This window comes from Dermochelys coriacea, chromosome 2 (assembly GCF_009764565.3).
Source record: "Dermochelys coriacea isolate rDerCor1 chromosome 2, rDerCor1.pri.v4, whole genome shotgun sequence".
Lineage (NCBI taxonomy): Eukaryota > Metazoa > Chordata > Testudines > Dermochelyidae > Dermochelys > Dermochelys coriacea.
The window spans coordinates 267,725,197-267,745,308 of NC_050069.1; the positions used below are offsets into that span (position 1 = coordinate 267,725,197).

Consider the following 20,112-nt stretch of genomic DNA (forward strand, 5'->3'; position numbering starts at 1 on the left):
TAAATTTGTTAGTCTCTAAGGTGCCACAAGTACTCCTTTTCTTTTTGCGAATACAGACTAACACGGCTGCTACCCTGAAACCTGTCAATGGTAGGTGTCTTCGCTTGGTATGTGAGAGTGTTCACAAGCATTTTTTCAAAAAGGAAAGACAGCACGGTTCAGACAATGGTTCTGCTAACTAGGATACCTTACAGACTATCCTTTGCACTCTGCTTAACCTGCTCATTAACTTCCTAAATGTGATCACCAGCGTACTGAAAACAAGCCAGTTTGCACTCCCAATCCTGGACTGTTCTAGGGCTAGGGAGGCCCCCAGCATAATTTAGACAACCCTGGGGACCTGACTAAGTTACAGCAGCCTCCCTGGCCTGCCGTATGGGCCATAGTGCTGCCTGGAATCTCCACAGCACTGTATGATGCAGCCCCACCCCACACACACCCCTTCCACCTCCAGCCTCAACACAGCACTGTCCATATACCAGGACTTGCAAGAGGGTTCTCAGACAGCAGACATATGCTGTTTTCCACAGTATCTGTACCAGGGGAATCCTGGGGTTTTATGCCGGTGCTGGAGAAGAAGTGAGGATCTCACCCTAAGAGTCATGACTTCCCATCTTCTGCTCTAATCCCTAGACAACTCTCCTTTCCTCAGCTAAATCAGCAAAAATAACCATAAAAAATAAGGATGAGAAATAATAGTGAGTCATTGTTTTATCTTGCCTCAAACAGGAGATTTAAAGCATCTTCCTCATGGCTGGAAGGATGCATAGATAAGCCCTTCACAAAGACACCATGTGGGTGCTCCACTACAGCCATGTGAGTGTCACCGGACATGTCATGAGGCATAGTGGAGAGAAGGTCAAAGAGAGTCTCGTTGTAGATTTCCAGGTAGGACATTCGGACAGTGATGGACTGATCGATGCGTTCTTCAACTGCCCTGAACACCTGCACAGATCATATGCTTGTCAATGACAGTCTGAGTTCACAAACAAAGTTCCTATCAATTTGTGGCTTTTCAGGATGTGAATCACTATAAATCAGTCAGGTTTCAGAGTAGCAGCCGTGTTAGTCTGCATCCGAAAAAAGAACAGGAGTACTTGTGGCACCTTAGACACTGACAAATATATTAGTTATATTATATTATACAGTGCTAATAAGCGATGGTCACATAAACACCACCCTATACCGGAAACCTACTGACCACTATACTTACCTACATGCCTCCAACTTTCATCCAGACCACACCACACGATCCATTGTCTACAGCCAAGCTCTACGATACAACCGCATTTGCTCCAACCCCTCAGAGATCTTGTAGGTGTTTGTCTGTCTATCAAGCGTTCTTACAACTACAATACCCACTTGCTGAAGTGAAGAAACAGATTGACAGAGCCAGAAGAGTACCCAGAAGTCACCTACTACAGGACGGGCCCAACAAAGAAATTAACAGAACACCACTAGCCGTCACCTTCAGCTCCCAACTAAACCTCTCCAGCACATCATCAAGGATCTACAACCTATCCTGAAGGATGACCCATCACTCTCACAGATCTTGGGAGACAGGCCAGTCCTTGCTTACAGACAGCCCCCCAATCTGAAGCAAATACTCACCAGCAACCACACACCACACAACAAAAACACTAACCCAGGAACCTATCCTTGCAACAAAGCCTGTTGCCAACTGTGTCCACATATCTATTCAGGGGACACCATCATAGGGCCTAATCACATCAGCCACACTATCAGAGGCTCGTTCACCTGCACATCTACCAATGTGATATATGCCATCATGTGCCAGCAATGCCCCTCTGCCATGTACATTGGCCAAACCGGACAGTCTCTACATAAAAGAATAAATGGACACAAATCAGATATCAAGAATTATAACATTCAAAAAGCAGTTGGAGAACACTTCAATCTCTCTGGTCACTCGATTACAGACCTAAAAGTCACAATATTACAACAAAAAACCTTCAAAAAGAGACTCCAACGAGAGACTGCTGAATTGGAATTAATATGCAAACTGGACACCATTACATTAGGCTTGAATAAAGACTGGGAGTGAATGGATTATTACACAAAGTAAAACTATTTCTCCATGTTTATTTTTCCCCCCTACTGTTCCTCACATGTTCTTGTCAACTGCTGGAAATGGCCCATCTTTTATCACTACAAAAAGGTTATCATCACTACAAAAAGGTTTTTCTCTCTCCTGCTGGTAATAGGTCACCTTAACTGATCACTCTCGTTACAGTGTGTATGAAACCCATTGTTTCATGTTCTCTGTGTATATAAAATCTTCCTACTGTATTTTCCACTGCATGCATCCAATAAAGTGGGCTGTAGCCCACAAAAGCTTATGCTCAAATATATTTGTTAGTCTCTAAGGTGCCACAAGTACTCCTGTTCTTTTTTATAAATCAGTCAGTAAGTGTATGGCACACTCTCAGCAGGACTGCAGCAGCTCTAATAAGATTTTCAAATTTATTTTGGTTTTGAAAATATTATACCTTTAAAGGGATAGTGTCAAGGATAGGAAGCTAAAAAAGGAGTTTTCTGTGTTTTATCTAAACAATAAAGAACATTCCATTTGTTGTCTGAATTGCTTTTTTCTAATTGCATGAACAGCACTTACACTAACACCAAGGAATATAACTAGTAAGAAATTATTTGGGCGGGAGTTAAGGACAATATAACAATGAGCTAATCAGATCAGCTGTTTGTTGCAGGAAATGGTTCTTTTTTATGCTTGGAAAACACCTAACACAGCAGCTACTACAAACAAATAATAAAACGTTCTGTTGCAGAACACCTTCCAGCTTTGGTTTGTTTAGATTATGTCAGCCCTACACTCTGCTTTTCAGCTGTGCTTCTGGGAGCAGGCACACAAGTATCTTCACCTAACAGAGTACCCTTTTGAGAGGTTGAGAAAGTTGCACATCATGACATCATGTTTATCTTGCAACAGGATGACATGTCCGCATGTCACCACTCTCATGGCACAAGGTCACAGTGTTACAATGAAAAATCAAAATGGAACATCAAGGTGCAACATAATGATGTCTTATTGTCCGACAACTTCTTTAAGGACCATATAATAGCCATCTCCTGTTAAAATGATTGGTGGTGACCTTGTAGCCCATGTTTGGGGCAGTCAACAAATTTCTTAGGACTGGGAGGATAACAGATGATATGACAGATTACTAGTTTCTCCTTCTTCCCCTCCTTTCTAATTCAAATCTTCAGTACCTGCTGTATAGCTCGGGGTATGATTCCTCTATGCTTGTAGTTTTCAGTTGCTCCGGTCATGGTGTATGTTTTACCAGCTCCTGTTTGCCCATAGCACATTATAGTGCCTAGAAAAGTTTAAAATAAAACAAATTCAGTAGGACTCATTCATTTCTCCAATGTAACATCAAAGGGACCTTATCCTCAGATGGGGAGCCCCACTATGTCTTAAAATAACACATATCAATTAAAAAATTACCATTATAGCCATTCAGAGCTTGGGATACCAAGTCCCTAGCTACTGCATCATAAACCGAATCCTGTGAGGCATTGTGAAGAACACCATCCAATTTAAAGGACCAATCAGTCTGCTTGTTATTGATGACTCCTTTCTTAACATCTCTTCTGATGTAAATATCTATGCTCTAAAAAGACAGAGATGAAGAATGTTGATGTGCTACAAGAGAGATTGGGCCAAAATCATCCCCAGTGTAACTGCAGCAGGGTTACTGCTCATTTATGCTACCATAACTTAAATCAGAATCTAAATCCATTATGCTCCTGATGTCTCTTGTTCCTTTACCTTGTTGTCTGGCCCATACTTGATCATATCTTCAGGAAAATTCGCTGTTGGCTTGACTCGCACAAATGCATGTACTTTCTTTTCTTTTGCACTCATTGTAACTAAAGGAAGGGGGGAAAGGGAAAATCAGGTTTACAAGAAAATACCATGTTCCCTAAAATACAGTTTAAAGGCTGTCATCAGCAAAAGGTAGGCTGCAGTGTCATCAATTTTTAAAATAAACTGTTTACAAATATTAAGCTGTAGTTTCTAACTGGTTTATTAAGAGGAACTATAAGCACATATCTAGCCTACGCAGGGAAATTTTTAAAGTCAGAAAAGTGAACATGTAAAAATAGAACATGCAAAAACCTTCTTAGTCATTACAATTTCTTCTTGTACATCTGAGTCCTAGTTATTTACTGACACAAACAACCTTCTCTTCCTGCTAGTCCTGCAGAACAAAACAGCTATAGGAGAACGAGATGGATTCTATTCTGCCTCATGCATCATCACTGCAATTCTCAGCTAATGGCCGGATTCTGCTCTCTGATACAAATCTGGTAGAAAACCATTGACATTGATGCCAGCTTGACAGTGGTGTACCAGAGTGCAGAATCTGGCCCTAGGTTCTATCTGCAAACTTTTGATCACTGGTGAATTGAGAGGCAGGGAGAGCCCAGCTTGATTTTCAGATCCCAAGATGAATAAGTGATGCTGACAGCTGGAAAAATAACCGTTTCACCTATAAACAGAGCACTGGAAGTCACCAGTGAATGGATGTGTATTCATTTCATATGAGGGGGATTTCTCTTTAATTGTACCTAATTATTCCCTTGTCATTTTCCGTGGCTCTTTGGTTTTGCACAATTCTGCACCCTGGTTCTCTCTCCCTAGAGTTCAGTAATGGTTGGATGCAAATGCTTTTGGTATGAACTCCTAAAATAGAGGACATCTGGAAGGTCAAATTCTAGTTTCAATTAACCCTCTCTTAATGCACCAAATGACAATATTCTTTTCATTCAGATTTCTCCTTAAAACTAAATGAGGCCCAAACCTGGAACCCTGAACCCAAATCCAATAGCATTTTTTGGAATGGGGATCGGATCCAAACACACCACTACAACTGTAAAAAGAAAAGGAGTACTTGTGGCACCTTAGAGACTAACAAATTTATTAGAGCACAAGCTTTCGTGAGCTACAGCTCACTTCATCGGATGCATTTGGTGGAAAAAACAGAGAGGAGATTGATATACACACACAGAGAACATGAAACAATGGGTTTATCATACACATTGTAAGGAGAGTGATCACTTAAGATGAGCCATCACCAGCAGCGGGGGGGGGGGGGAAAGGAGGAAAACCTTTCATGGTGACAGACTCTCGTTGGAGTCTGTTTTTGAAGCTTTTTTGTTGAAGTATAGCCACTCTTAGGTCTGTGATCGAGTGACCAGAGAGACTGAAGTGTTCTCCAACTGGTTTTTGAATGTTATAATTCTTGAGGTCTGATTTGTCTCCATTCATTCTTTTACGTAGAGACTGTCCAGTTTGGCCAATGTACATGGCAGAGGGGCATTGCTGGCACATGATGGCATATATCACATTGGTAGATGCGCAGGTGAACGAGCCTCTGATAGTGTGGCTGATGTGATTAGGCCCTATGATGGTATCCCCCGAATAGATATGTGGACAGAGTTGGCAACGGGCTTTGTTGCAAGGATAGGTTCCTGGGTTGGTGGTTCTGTTGTGTGATGTGTGGTTGCTGGTGAGTATTTGCTTCAGATTGGGAGGCTGTCTGTAAGCAAGGACTGGTCTGTCTCCCAAGATCTGTGAGAGTGATGGGTCGTCCTTCAGGATAGGTTGTAGATCCTTGATGATGCGTTGGAGAGGTTTTAGCTGGGGGCTGAAGGTGATGGCTAGTGGCGTTCTGTTGTTTTCTTTGTTGGGCCTGTCCTGTAGTAGGTGACTTCTGGGTACTCTTCTGGCTCTGTCAATCTGTTTCTTCACTTCAGCAGGTGGGTATTGTAGTTGTAGGAATGCATGATAGAGATCTTGTAGGTGTTTGTCTCTGTCTGAGGGGTTGGAGCAAATGCGGTTATATCGTAGAGCTTGGCTGTAGACAATGGATCGTGTGGTATGATCTGGATGAAAGCTAGAGGCATGTAGGTAGGAATAGCGGTCAGTAGGTTTCCGATATAGGGTGGTGTTTATGTGACCATCGCTTATTAGCACATTAGTGTCCAGGAAGTGGATCTCTTGTGTAGACTGGTCCAGGCTGAGGTTGATGGTGGGATGGAAATTGTTGAAATCCTGGTGGAATTCCTCAAGGGCTTCTTTTCCATGGGTCCAGATGATGAAGATGTCATCAATGTAGCGCAAGTAGAGTAGGGGCATTAGGAGACGAGAGCTGAGGAAGCATTGTTCTAAGTCAGCCATAAAAATGTTGGCATACTGTGGGGCCATGCGGGTACTGTGTTTCCAAACTGGATCCCAAAAAGAAAGATGGGTGTGTTTTCCGGCTCTGGTTTAAATATGGCAGAAATATCATGAAAAAAACTATTTTTGTCAAATTTTAGCCCAACACATTGAAAATCTCACAAGAATAGCTGATTTTCAAGAATTTAAAATGACCCAATCCAAATCTAGTTCAGTTTAGATCTCAAACTCCTAGCATAATCTGGATCCAAACACCTCAAGATTTCCTTCTTTATCAATACTCCAGCATAGAGGGTTATTAAAACCTTTACATTGCATTGACATATGACCATAGTGTGGTGGTATGTCAGGCACTGTGTCTAATTCACACTGTTGATCTAATTTAGTATACAATCCTGTGAGCTTGAGATGCACAAAACTCCCACAGGACTCAATGACAGTTTCACCAACTAAGGATTTGAAAGATTAGACCCTTAAATTGGAAAATTCTCACCACCTCATCAGACTCATGATACTCACCAACTAATACAGATAATGGCTTTTGGGGACACCTGGAGGAGATTAAACAGATATACATGAATATGCAGTTTCTATGTTATTACTTTAAAATGTATTTAGTGCTAGTGAAAGACTGATGGTCCTGGAGAGTGAAGTCCTTTCTTTACCCAGAGAACAGGTACAGTTCAGGTAGTGGTACTGTAATCTTTCACAGTACCACAGCAATAGGCTTCTACCTTGACAAGAAGGTTGTGAGGATAGGTGCACTGTTTCTTTAAAGCTGTAGCAAGAAGCCAGGCAGGAAGAGGGAGCTGGAGAAGGTTCTAAGCAGAAGCTCTAAGGTGAAGCACAGAGAGGAAGAGAATTGCCTTGGGGCTAATGCGATTTTCCTTATTCTAATAAAATTCCTTGTTCAGTGTTAGAAGAAAGTGACTCCTGTGATTCTTTACCATTGACAGGTTTCAGAGTAGCAGCCGTGTTAGTCTGTATTCGCAAAAAGAAAAGGAGCACTGTATTTTCCACCGAATGCATCCGATGAAGTGAGCTGTAGCTCACGAAAGCTTATGCTCAAATAAATTTGTTAGTCTCTAAGGTGCCACAAGTACTCCTTTTCTTTTTACCATTGACAGAAAGTTTTCAGCTATGGATAAGAAAGGGAGTTCAGTCTCCATAGCTCATTCAGTCCTTGGCCCTTCTGCTGTGACTGCAACAAGGATGCCAATTAGTGTCAGTTGTGATGGTTGTTTTTGTCACATGGGCACCTATCCGGTGGATTGAGATCCACCGAAGACATTCCACACAGGCCACCAAACAGCCTTTCAAGTTTGCCAGCAATCACTCACTCAGACAGGCTTTAACTAGTGGCCTAGAAGCGCAAGGCTCCACAGCCCATTACCAATGTCCCAAGCCATGCAGTCAACCAGATTGTTTAAACGCCTGGGACGTGGTTACAGAGACAATGGCGACACAGGGCTGCGGGGTTAGAGATGGCATGAGGATCATTGGGACGTGGGTATAGAGACAATGGCGACAGAGGGTTGCGGGGTTAGAGACGGCATGAGGATCGTTGGGATGTGGGTACAGAGACAATGGCGACAGAGGGCTGTGGGGCTACAGACGGCATGAGGATCGCTGGGTTGTGGGTACAGAAACGGAGGTGATGCAGGGATGAGAACATGGGGATGCAGGAGCCATGGCAATGTGAGATCAGGGACAGCTGAGACATTGGGGATGGAGGCAGAGATGATATAGGGCTGAGGATGGTGGTGACATGGGAGCAATGGTAATACGAGATAGGAGATGGCTGGGACATGGGGAAGAGGACGGTGTGATCGAGCAAGTGAGGCTGGACGAGGTGATGATGAGGGGTTGGTTGGGATGTGTGGGTGGTGGTGGTGATGCAGTGACAGTGAGATGCATAGACAGTGGCAACACAGGGATGGCTGGGATGACGGAACAAAACCAGTAGCAATACAGGGATAGGTGGGAGCCAGGCTGGTGGTGGTGATACAGAGATGGTTGGGATGTGGGGACAAAGATGGGGATAGCTGAGATGAGGACAGTGGGGAAGTGGAGGCAATAATTGTGATGACTGAGCAGTGGGGATGGTGATATGGGGACAGGGATGGCTGTGGGGATGGGGACAGTGACAGGGAGATGGGGATGAGGACAGGGAGACAGGGTGCGGACAGGAATGGGGACAGGGATGGCTGGGAGATGGGGATGGGGTCAGTGACAGGGATGACAAGGTGGTGGGGTTGGGATGGGGATGGTTGGGAGGTAGGGATGAGGCTGGGGGGAAAGGGACGGGGAGAGGAGATGGGGGATAGGAAGAGGAGGCTGGGGAAGGGGGCGCTGGGAGGTGAGGATGGGGGGAATTGGGGGGGATGGGGACAGGGGGAGGGGCATGGAGATGGGGAGATGGGAAGGAGAGAGGGGCCGGGGAGAGGGATGGGGAGACGGGAAGGGGAGGGGACGGGGGAATTGGGGGGAAGGGGAGACGGGGAGGGGGAGGGGATGGGGGAATTGGGGGGAAGGGGAGACGGGGAGGGGGAGGGGCCGGGGGAATTGGGGGGATGGGGAGACGGGGAGACGGGGAGGGGCTGGGGGAATTGGGGGGATGGGGAAACGGGGAGGCGGAGAGGGGGAGGGGACGGGGAATTGGGGGGAAGGGGCCGGGGAGGGGCCGGGGGGAATTGGGGGGGAGGGGCCGGGGAGGCGGAGAGGGGGAGGGGATGGGGAGAATTGGGGGGAAGGGGAGACGGGGAGGGGAGAGGCCGGGGGGAATTGGGGGGATGGGGAGACGGGGAGGGGGAGGGGCCGGGGGAATTGGGGGGAAGGGGCCGGGGAGGGGATGGGGGGAATAGGGGGAATGGGGAGACGGGGAGGGGGAGGGGCCGGGGGAATTGGGGGGATGGGGAGACGGGGAGACGGGGAGGGGCTGGGGGAATTGGGGGGATGGGGAAACGGGGAGGCGGAGAGGGGGAGGGGACGGGGGAATTGGGGGGAAGGGGCCGGGGAGGGGCCGGGGGGAATTGGGGGGGAGGGGCCGGGGAGGCGGAGAGGGAGAGGGGATGGGGAGAATTGGGGGGAAGGGGAGACGGGGAGGGGAGAGGCCGGGGGGAATTGGGGGGATGGGGAGGGGAGAGGGGGAGGGGCAGGGGAGGGGCCGGGGGAGAGGGGCTGGGGAGGCGGAGAGGGGGAGGGGCCGGGGGAATTGGGGGGAGAGGGGCTGGGGAGGCGGAGAGGGGGAGGGGCCGGGGGAATTGGGGGGGTGGGGAGACGGGGAGGGGAGAGAGGGAGGGGATGGGGAGAATTGGGGGGAAGGGGAGACGGGGAGGGGAGAGGCCGGGGGGAATTGGGGGGATGGGGAGACGGGGAGGGGGAGGGGCCGGGGGAATTGGGGGGAAGGGGAGACGGGGAGGGGGAGGGGCCAGGGGAATTGGGGGGAAGGGGAGACGGGGAGGGGAGAGGGGGAGGGGCAGGGGAGGGGCCGGGGGAGAGGGGCTGGGGAGGCGGAGGGGGGGAGGGGCCGGGGGGAATTGGGGGGGTGGGGAGACGGGGAGGGGAGAGAGGGAGGGGCCAGGGGAATTGGGGGGAAGGAGAGAGGGGCCGGGGAGAGGGATGGGGAGACGGGAAGGGGAGGGGACGGGGGAATTGGGGGGGTGGGGAGACGGGGAGGGGGAGGGGCCGGGGGAATTGGGGGGAGAGGGGCTGGGGAGGCGGAGAGAGGGAGGGGCCAGGGGGAATTGGGGGGGTGGGGAGACGGGGAGGGGAGAGAGGGAGGGGCAGGGGAGGGGCCGGGGGAGAGGGGCTGGGGAGGCGGAGGGGGGGAGGGGCCGGGGGGAATTGGGGGGGTGGGGAGACGGGGAGGGGAGGGGAGAGAGGGAGGGGCCGTGCAGCGCAGCGCAGCGCAGCACCCGGTACTGACCGGGACGGGCCGCTCTTCCCGCCGGCTCCTGTCGCTGCAGCTCCCGCCGCAGGCCCCGCAGCCGGGGGGGAGGCTGGGGCCGGTGGCTGTACACCCCGTTACCATGACGACTGCCGCGTCCGGCCGCGCCGCGCGAGAAGGCGGAAGCGAGGGGAGGCCGTTTCCGGCGGCGCGCGCGGGCTCGGGTTGGTTACGGCGGCCGGGCGGGGCCGGCGCGGAGCTGGAGCGGACGGAGGCGCCTCTCTCCCCCGCCTGGCCCTCGCTGCGGCGGCCGGGGCCCGGGCAGGAGCTCGGGGAAGATGCTGGAGGCGGCGGCCGAGCCGGAGCTGGACCCCGAGGACCTGGTGCATTTCTCGGTGGGGGACCTGCCCAGCCGCGGCTACGGGGTGATGGGCGAGATCCGGAGGCAGGGCAAGCTCTGCGACGTGACCCTCAAGGTGCCGGGGGGAGCCCTGGGGGGGGCACGGGGAATGGGGGGGCCGGATGTGGGGGGGGTATGACACGGGGTGGGGGAGTGCCCCCGTGGGGGCATGGGATGGGGGGGCCGGATGTGGGGGGGGTATGACACGGGGTGGGGGAGAGCCCCCGTGGGGGCATTGGATGGGGGGGCCGGATGTGGGGGGGGTATGACACGGGGGGGGGGAGAGCCCCGTGGGGGCATTGGATGGGGGGCCGGATGTGGGGGGGGTATGACACGGGGTGGGGGAGTGCCCCCGTGGGGGCATGGGATGGGGGGGCCGGATGTGGGGGGGGTATGACACGGGGTGGGGGAGTGCCCCGGGGGGGCATGGGATGGGGGGGCCGGATGTGGGGGGGCATGACACGGGGTGGGGGAGTGCCCCCGTGGGGGCATGGGATGGGGGGGCCGGATGTGGGGGGGGTATGACACGGGGTGGGGGAGTGCCCCCGTGGGGGCATGGGATGGGGGGGCCGGATGTGGGGGGGGTATGACACGGGGTGGGGGAGTGCCCCCGTGGGGGCATGGGATGGGGGGGCCGGATGTGGGGGGGGTATGACACGGGGTGGGGGAGTGCCCCCGTGGGGGCATGGGATGGGGGGGCCGGATGTGGGGGGGGTATGACACGGGGTGGGGGAGAGCCCCCGTGGGGGCATGGGATGGGGGGGCCGGATGTGGGGGGGCATGACACGGGGTGGGGGAGTGCCCCCGTGGGGGCATTGGATGGGGGGGCCGGATGTGGGGGGGGTATGACACGGGGTGGGGGAGTGCCCCCGTGGGGGCATTGGATGGGGGGGCCGGATGTGGGGGGGGTATGACACGGGGTGGGGGAGTGCGCCCGTGGGGGCATGGGATGGGGGGCCGGATGTGGGGGGGTATGACACGGGGTGGGGGAGTGCCCCCGTGGGGGCATGGGATGGGGGGGCCGGATGTGGGGGGGTATGACACGGGGTGGGGGAGTGCCCCCGTGGGGGCATGGGATGGGGGGGCCGGATGTGGGGGGGCATGACACGGGGTGGGGGAGTGCCCCCGTGGGGGCATGGGATGGGGGGCTGGATGTGGGGGGGCATGACATGGGATGGGGGGGCCTGATGGGGCTGGGAACGGGATGCGGAGCTGTGAGGGTCGTGGGGTGATGGGATGGGGGTAGCCCTGATGTGGGGGGAGCCCTGAGTTGGGGGGTTCTCTCCTTACCCACCCCTTGTCTAGCCCCTGCCTCACTCCTCTTGAGGAGGTTGCACCACTAGTGCTTCTTTCTCTGGGCACCCTTCTCCCCAACCTTATGCAGGGTGGTGGGGGTTTGACCCCCCCACAGCATTGGGCTCTGCCCCTTGGTGCAGAGCTAGGGGACCCATCTGCCCTGGTTGGTTTCTGTCCTGTGGTGAATGAAGTTGGGGGAAACTTTGGGGTTGGGGCTTTTCCCTCCACGCACCCACTTGGACCTCTCCGGGCTTGGTGGGGCTCATCGGTCTTGGATGACTGAGACTAGTGCACACCCAGCACACGTGTGCAGCTTGGGTGAAGGTGTATGGTACCTGTAGCCACTGGCCTATACCAGCTTGTAGCGCCAATCCCATGTGCCTTCATCCCCCACAGGAGGTAGAAGCAGCAGCTCTGTATAAATAGGTGCCTAGGCTATAGACTGTATCACATACAAAGGGGAGTTGAAATCCAACTCAACCATAGTTTGCTAATCTCCAGTCACGTCATATGCCTTTGGGTGGAAAGGGGCATCAAGCGAGTCATCTAGTCCAGCTTTTCTCACCCTAAATATTTGTTTAGATGACTTGCCACTAGTCATCCTTACATGCCAGGAGTGGCCCCATAAATAGCTTTGTGTTCTCCATTGAGGTGCCATAGGAAATATTTGTTAATTTGAGATGTTCCCACTGCTATCACTCTTGCAATTCTCTCTAATGCAAGACTGGCTAGTACTGTTGTGAGGCAGGAATCTTAGCTAAAATACGCATGCTACAAATTAATATTGCTCAGGGAGCTTATGTTTTTGCTGCTTGGAGATATTATTTATTGTGTTACAGTAACTTCTAGGTCCCACAATCAGGGATCTGTACGCACACAAAATGTAGAGGTGGTTATAATAGAGAAATACTGATTTGAACCTATAAATCAGAGTAACAGGTTGGCATAGCATTCACCCTTTGATGCTACAGGTATGTGAGCCGTAGAGAGATTACTGCGAGACAGATACTGTCATTAGGCTGCTAATTCAGATGTAGCCGAGGATGGTGGTAGCAAAACATTGTTACAACTTTTTTAGTGGCCTAAGCAAAATGAGTTTGGTTTTCAGTCCAGTGTCTGGTGGATGTGTCGACATCACAAAATCTACAGCAGCAATTAGCACCTTTATTGATGCTCTCAGTCAAGAGTCCAAGCACTGACCGAATCATGGACATTGTGCTCCCTTCTAATTCCCAGAGGGTGGTCACTCTACATCAGGGTTGACATGCATTGATGGGGCGAAGAATTGGCTTGCTGCTGCCTGAACTGTGTCTTTTATGTGGAGAAATGGAAAATCAGTCTCTAGGACTGTCAACCCATTATCTTTCAAGATCATTTAATTCACAATCTAAAAGAGAATTAAACCCCTAAAGCCTGAACATGCTAACTACAACATAGGAATTGCCACACTGCATCAGGCAAGTGGTGCCTATAGTCCAATATTTGAGTGTGGCCCATAGCAGATTCTTCAGAGGAAAATGCTAGAATCCCTGTAAAAGTTAAAAACAGAATAGGAGTTTTTAGATGTATACAGTGCTGCTGTTGCCGTGCTCAAGGCATGTGACCAGTCCAGTGAGTACAAAATTCATACTATTGATTTAAACCCTAAAATGTTCCCCAGTCTGCACAGATTGAGACTCTTCACCCACTTCCCTTTGCCTTAGAAAGAGATTTACATAAATAAATAGATTTTGCATTCCTTACACTGAGTAGTGTGGGTTGCGTACATCTAAATGAAGAATACACAAGAATATTTTGTTAATCATCATTCACCAGTGTATTGTCTGTGTGGTGGCCATGAACAAAGTTGTGCTGTCTGAACCCTGGTCTACACTAGGAGTTGAGGTCGAATTTAGCAGCATTAAATCGATTTAACCCTGCACCCGTCCACACGACGAAGCCCTTTTTTTTTTTTGACTTAAAGGGCTCTTAAAATCGATTTCTTTACTCCACCCCCGACAAGGGGATTAGCGCTGAAATCGGCCTTGCTGGGTCGAATTTGGGGTACTGTGGATGCAATTAGATGGTATTGGCCTCCGGACCTATCCCAGAGTGCTCCATTGTGACCGCTCTGGACAGCACTCTCAACTCGGATGCACTGGCCAGGTAGACAGGAAAAGGCCCGCGAACTTTTGAATTTTAATTTCCTGTTTGGTCAGCGTGGCAAGCTCCAGGTGACCATGCAGAGCTCATCAGCAGAGATGACCATGATGGAGTCCCAGAATCGCAAAAGAGCTCCAGCATGGACCGAATGGGAGGTACGGGATCTGATCGCTGCATAGAGAGAGGAATCCGTGCTATCAGAACTATGTTCCAGTTTTCGAAATGCCAAAACGCTTGTCAGAATCTCCCAGGGCATGAAGGACAGAGGCCATAACAGGGACCCGAAGCAGTGCCACGTGAAACTTAAGGAGCTGAGGCAAGCCTACCAGAAAACCAGAGAGGCAAACGGCTGCTCCGGGTCAGAGCCCCAAACATGCCGCTTCTATGATGAGCTGCATGCCATTTTAAGGGGTTCAGCCACCACTACCCCAGCCGTGCTGTTTGACTCCTTCAATGGAGATGAAGACAACACGGAAGCAGGTTCTGGGGACGAGGAAGATAGTTCACAGCAAGCAAGCGGAGAAACCGGTTTTCCCGACAGCCAGGAACTGTTTCTCACCCTGGACCTGGAGCCATTACCCCCCGAACCCACCCAAGGCTGCCTCCCGGACCCGCCAGGCGGAGAAGGGACCTCTGGTGAGTGTACCTTTTAAAATACTATACGTGGTTTAAAAGCCAGCATGTTTAATGATTAATTTGCCCTGGCATTTGCGGCTCTCCTGGCTATATTCCCAAAGCCTCTGTAAAAGGTTTCTGGGGAGGGCAGCCTTATTCCATCCACCATGGTAGGACACTTGACCACTCCAGGCCAGTAGCACGTACTCGGGGAATCATTATAGAACAAAGCATTGCAGTGTATGTTTGCTGGTGTTCAATCAACATCCGTTCTTTATCTCTCTGTGTTATCCTCAGGAGAGTGATATCATTCATGGTCACCTGGTTGAAATAGGGTGCTTTTCTTAAGGGGGCATTCAGAGGTGCCCATTCCTGCTGGGCTGTTTGCCTATGGCTGAACAGAAATGTTCCCCACTATTACCCATGGGGAGGGTGGAGGGGCTAGCCATGCGCTGCGGGGAGGCAAAATGCGACCTTGGAACGAAAGCACATGTGCTATGTATGTAATGTTAACAGCAAGGTTTACCGTGAAAGAGTGTACCCATTGTTCTATAAAATGTGTTTTTTTTAAATACCACTGTCCCTTTTTTTTTTCCTCCACCAGCTTAATGTGTTTCAAGGATCACAGGATCTTCTCCTTCCCAGAGGCTAGCGAAGATTAGAAAGCGAAAAAAGCGCATTCGCAATGAAATGTTCTCTGAGCTCATGCTGTCCTCCCACACTGACAGAGCACTGACGAATGCATGGAGGTAGACAATGTCAGAGTGCAGGAAAGCACAAAATGACCGGGAGGAGAGGTGGCGGGCTAAAGAGAATAAGTGGCGGGCTGAAGCTGAAAGGTGGTGGCAGCATGATGAAAGGAGGCAGGATTCAATGCTGAGGCTGCTGGAGGATCAAACTAATATGCTCCAGCATATGGTTGAGCTGCAGGAAAGGCAGCAGGAGCACAGACCGCCGCTACAGCCCCTGTGTAACCAACCGCCCTCCTCCCCAAGTTCCATAGCTTCCTCACCCAGACGCCCAAGAATGCTGTGGGGAGGCCTCCCGCCACCCAGCCACTCCACCCCAGAGGATTGCCCAAGCAACAGAAGGCTGGCATTCAATAAGTTTTAAAGTGCTGTGTGGCCTTGTCCTTGCCTCCTCCACCACCCCTCCTGGTGCTTCTCTCCTCCACCACCCCTGCTGGGCTATCTTGGTAGTTATCCCCCTATCTGTGTGATGAATTAATAAAGAATGCATGAATGTGAAGCAACAATGACTTTATTGCCTCTGCAAGCGGTGATCGAAGGGAGGAGGGGAGGGTGGCTAGCTTACAGGTAAGTAGAGTGAACCAAGGGGCGGGTTTCATCAAGGAGAAACAAACAGAACTTTCATACTGTAGCCTGGCCAGTCATGAAACTGGTTTTCAAAGCTTCTCTGATGCACACTGCTCCCTCCTGTGCTCTTCTAACCTCCCTGGTGTCGGGCTGTGCGTAACCAGCAGCCAGGCGATTTGCCTCAACCTCTCATACCACCATAAACATCTCCCCCTTACTCTCACGGATATTGTGGAGCGCACAGCAAGCAGTAATAACAGTGGAGAATATTGGTTTCGTTGAGGTCTAACCAAGTCAGTAAACTGCGCCAGCGCGCTTTTAAACATCCAAATGCACATTCTACCACCATTCTGCACTTGCTCAGCCTGTAGTTGAACAGCTTCTGACTATTGGTCCAGGCTGCCTGTGTATGGCTTCATGAGCCATGGCATTAAGGGGTAGGCTGGGTCCCCAAGGATAAGTATAGGCATTTCAGCATCCCCAATGGTTATTTTCTTGTCTGGGAAGAAAGTCCCTTCCTGCAGCTTTTGAAACAGACCAGAGTTCCTGAAGATGCGAGCATCATGTACCTTTCCCAGCCATCCCACGCTGATGTTGGTGAAACGTCCCTTGTGATCCACCAGTGCTTGCAGCACTATTGAAAAGTATCCCTGTGGTTTATGTACTCGCTAGCTTGGTGCTCTGGTCCCAAGATAGGGATATGGGTTCTGTCTATGGCCCCGCCACAATTAGGGAATCCCATTGCAGCAAAGCCATCCACTATGACCTGCACGTTTCCCAGGGTCACTACCCTCGATATCAGCAGATCTTTGATTGCGTTGGCTACTTGCATCACAGCAGCCCCCACGGTAGATTTGCCCACTCCAAATTGATTCCCAACTGACTGGTAGCTGTCTGGCATTGCAAGCTTCCACAGGACTATTGCCACTCGCTTCTCAACTGTGAAGGCTGCTTTCATCTTGGTATTCTTGTGCCTCAGGGCAGGGGAAAGCAAGTCACAAAGTTCCATGAAAGTGCCCTTACGCATGCAAAAGTTTTGCAGCCACTGGGAATCATCCCAGACCTGCAACACTATGCGGTCCCACCAGTCTGTGCTTGTTTCCCGGGCCCAGAATCGGCATTCCACCGCATGAGCCTGCCCCATTAGCACCATGATGCCCACATTGGCAGAGCCAGTACTTTGAGAGAAGTCTGTGTCTATGTCCTCATCACTCTCATCACCGCGCTGACGTCGCCTACTCGCCCAGTTTCACTTTGCCAGGTTCTGGTGCTGCATATACTGCTGGATAATGCGTGTGGTGTTTAATGTGCTCCTAATTGCCAAAGTGATCTGAGCGGGCTCCATGCTTGCCGTGGTATGGCGTCTGCACAGAAAAAAGGTGGGGAACGATTGTCTGCTGTTGCCCTGACGGAGGGAGGGGTAACTGACGACATGGCTTACAGGGAATTAAAATCAACAAAGGGGGTGGCTTTGCGAGAAACAGAATGACCCCCTCAAGGATAGAACTCAAAACTGGGTTTAGCAGGCAGTTGATTTCACAGAGGGAGGGAGGGAGAAGAAAATGAATACAAAACAAATCTGGTCTATTTCTTGTTTTGAGCCACTTCATCTATCTTTATACATCTTGCTGGCAGCAGACTGTGCAGTACAACCGCTAGCTATCGTCATCTCCTAGGTGCTCGGCAGAAGACGGTGCAGTATGACTACTGGCCGTCGTCTTCTGCTGGCTGCAGATTAAAAGACAGTGCACTGCTGGTAGGACTCAATCGCCATGAGACGAAACAAGGGAAATGACCTGGCTGAGTCACTCCCATGTTTGCCCAGGCGCCTGGTTAAAAGAGCACCCAGGATTATGTCAATGACGGCTACCGGTCATACTGCACTGTCTGCTGCCAAAAGGCAATAAACTGCTACTGTGTAGCAATGCAGTACCACGTCTGCCAGCACCCAGGAGACATACGGTGACGGATAGCTGAGCAGGCTCCATGCTTGCCGTGGTATGGCGTCTGCGCAGGTAACTCAAGAAAAAAGGCGCAAAACGATTGTCTGCCCTTGCTTTCACGGAGGGAGGGAGGGAACGGGGGCCTGACTATATGTACCCAGAACCACGCGCAGCAATGTTTTAGCCCCATCAGGCACTGGGATTTCTACCCAGAATTCAAATGGGCAGCGGAGACTGCGCGAACTGTGGGATAGCTACCCACAGTGTAACGCTCCAGAAGTCGACGTGGACACGCTCCGCTGACTACATGGACTTAGAGCATTTGTGTGGGGACATACACAATCGACTATAAAAATGCTTTCTACAAAACCAACTTCTATAAATTCGACCTAATTTCATAGTGTAGACATACCCTAAGATATAATGTTTGGGATAGGCTTGCTAGCCATAATCAGAGACTCCCCTTCACAACTTAGATGATCGGGCTTGGTAGTTTCTTAGAGAGAAAGTATTGACCTATATCTATATAGCGCTGTGTGTCTCAGTGTGCATGGATGTCTGATGGAGATGGGAAGCCTCTCACCCCTGAGATGTTAGTAGCATCTAAAGTAGTTACCATCGGATGTGTCTTTAACCTATTTGAAACTAGTCCGGTTCCACATTCCTTTGTGTCTAGATGCTGTAGCATTAATCTGCCTAAGCTAGATTACAAATTCCATTATCACTGTTGGGACCCTTGGTAGTCTTCGTGGCAGACGCTTGAGCAAGCCTCCCAAGCTCACTTTTGATGCATATTTCAGGAGGAGGAGATGAGATTTGAAATAGCCTGTGAAATAGCTTTTGTGTTGATAAAAGACTTTGACGTCTAAGGCTATTTCATTAACACTATGTTCTCTTCAAGAGTGTCTCTCAATGTAAAAAGAAAAGGAGTACCCGTGGCACCTTAGAGACTAACAAATTTATTAGAGCATAAGCTTTCGTGAGCTACAGCTCACTTCATCGGAGGTTTTTTCCACCAAATGCATCTGATGAAGTGAGCTGTAGCTCACGAAAGCTTATGCTCTAATAAATTTGTTGGTCTCTAAGGTGCCACGGGTACTCCTTTTCTTTTTGCAAATACAGACTAACACGGCTGCTACTCTGAAACCTCTCTCAATGTAGTTAATCATGATAGTGAAATATTCTACTTCTTTGCCGCTTCCACCAGCTGTCAACTCACTTTTCAGCACTGACCTGCATGTCCTTTAGCAGTTGAGTTGACATGGTTCATTCTCTTCAAGCCAAATCTTTCTTCCTGATCATTCAGTACAAGATGCCTTTTCCAGCTTTATTCATTATGCAGCACTGGGTATTATGGAAGCAGATTTTGAGAGTGTTTTTCTAGTAGATACAGCAGCTACTTTAATACATAGCTGACTTATGAAAAGTACTTTTTCCATTGATCTTGTGGGCCATAGCACAGATCAGTTGAATAAGGGTCTCTTCTCCACTGTTGATCAGCACTTTAACCATGTTGGAAGACAATGGCTGTAAATGGGATTCCCCTAGCATATGATAGTGGTTGCTGGGTGGACAAGAGCTAAGTGGTTCAGTGGTGTTAGCTCTACCTAACTTTCTGCTTCCTGTAAGTAGAGATAAAAGGGATAAAATCAGTGACAAAAATGAGTTTTATGGCCATGACTGAAAGAGGAGCTCATTTAATATGATGAATAGTAAAACATGAAAACTTACTATTTATTATTTGGATTACAATGAATTAGTCTTGGAGTGTCTTAATTCCTGTGTTAAAGGCTGAATTCAATATTTAGCTGTAGTCTGTGGGCCTGGGTTATGAATCTAGGACAATACCTAACTCTGGATCTACAGACATCAATAGGAGGTTTGTACATTGTTGTTAAAGTCCCTGTATCTCACTTGGCTCATTAATTGTGCTAATCTTTGGGACCACTTCTGGTTTTTGCTCTTCTTCTTTTCTGAGTGCTTAGCTGACTCTGTAGTTCTAGAGTCAATGCCTCAATAAGATGAATAGGTCTGGGGATGTGAGGAGTTCACAGCTTTCAGACATCCTCTTTGTCTGTTTGCATACTCAGGCCTGGTATGCACTACAGAGTTAGGTTGATGTAAGCTGCCTTTCATTGATCTATGCCAACTTAACAACGCGACCTCCATGAGTGGCGTAGAGTCAAGGTTGATGTAGTTAGGTTTACGCAGTGTCACTGTAGGCACTGCGTTGCTTTCGTCGACTGTTACTGGCTTTCAGGAGCTGTCCCACGCTGATAGCACGA

At 50.1% G+C, this 20,112-nt stretch overlaps 2 protein-coding genes across 9 annotated transcripts in view; one reads left to right on the forward strand and one right to left on the reverse strand.

Annotated features, from left to right (window-relative positions):
- Window positions 1-10,313, reverse strand: part of KIF9 (kinesin family member 9) — a 46,587-nt gene extending 36,274 nt beyond the window's left edge. The window contains exons 1-7 of one of the 7 annotated variants that reach the window (XM_043509782.1): window positions 10,155-10,270; window positions 6,746-6,777; window positions 4,397-4,535; window positions 3,812-3,912; window positions 3,488-3,653; window positions 3,250-3,356; window positions 721-945 (exon numbers count right to left, since the gene is read on the reverse strand). In XM_043509782.1, the coding sequence (XP_043365717.1) occupies window positions 721-945; window positions 3,250-3,356; window positions 3,488-3,653; window positions 3,812-3,907 (594 nt within the window). In that variant the 5' untranslated portion in view covers window positions 3,908-3,912; window positions 4,397-4,535; window positions 6,746-6,777; window positions 10,155-10,270. Of the gene's footprint in view, window positions 1-720; window positions 946-3,249; window positions 3,357-3,487; window positions 3,654-3,811; window positions 3,913-4,396; window positions 4,536-6,745; window positions 6,819-10,154 lie in introns of those variants that run through there. The other 6 variants (XM_043509781.1, XM_043509780.1, XM_038390580.2 and 3 more) reach the window with 6 other exon arrangements.
- The window catches only part of KLHL18 (kelch like family member 18), a 37,457-nt gene continuing 27,638 nt past the window's right edge, over window positions 10,294-20,112 (forward strand). The window contains exon 1 of one of the 2 annotated variants that reach the window (XM_038390586.2): window positions 10,294-10,591. In XM_038390586.2, coding sequence (XP_038246514.1) covers window positions 10,454-10,591 — 138 coding nt within the window. In that variant the 5' untranslated portion in view covers window positions 10,294-10,453. The remainder of the gene's footprint in view (window positions 10,592-20,112) is intronic. The other variant, XM_038390585.2, reaches the window with a different exon arrangement.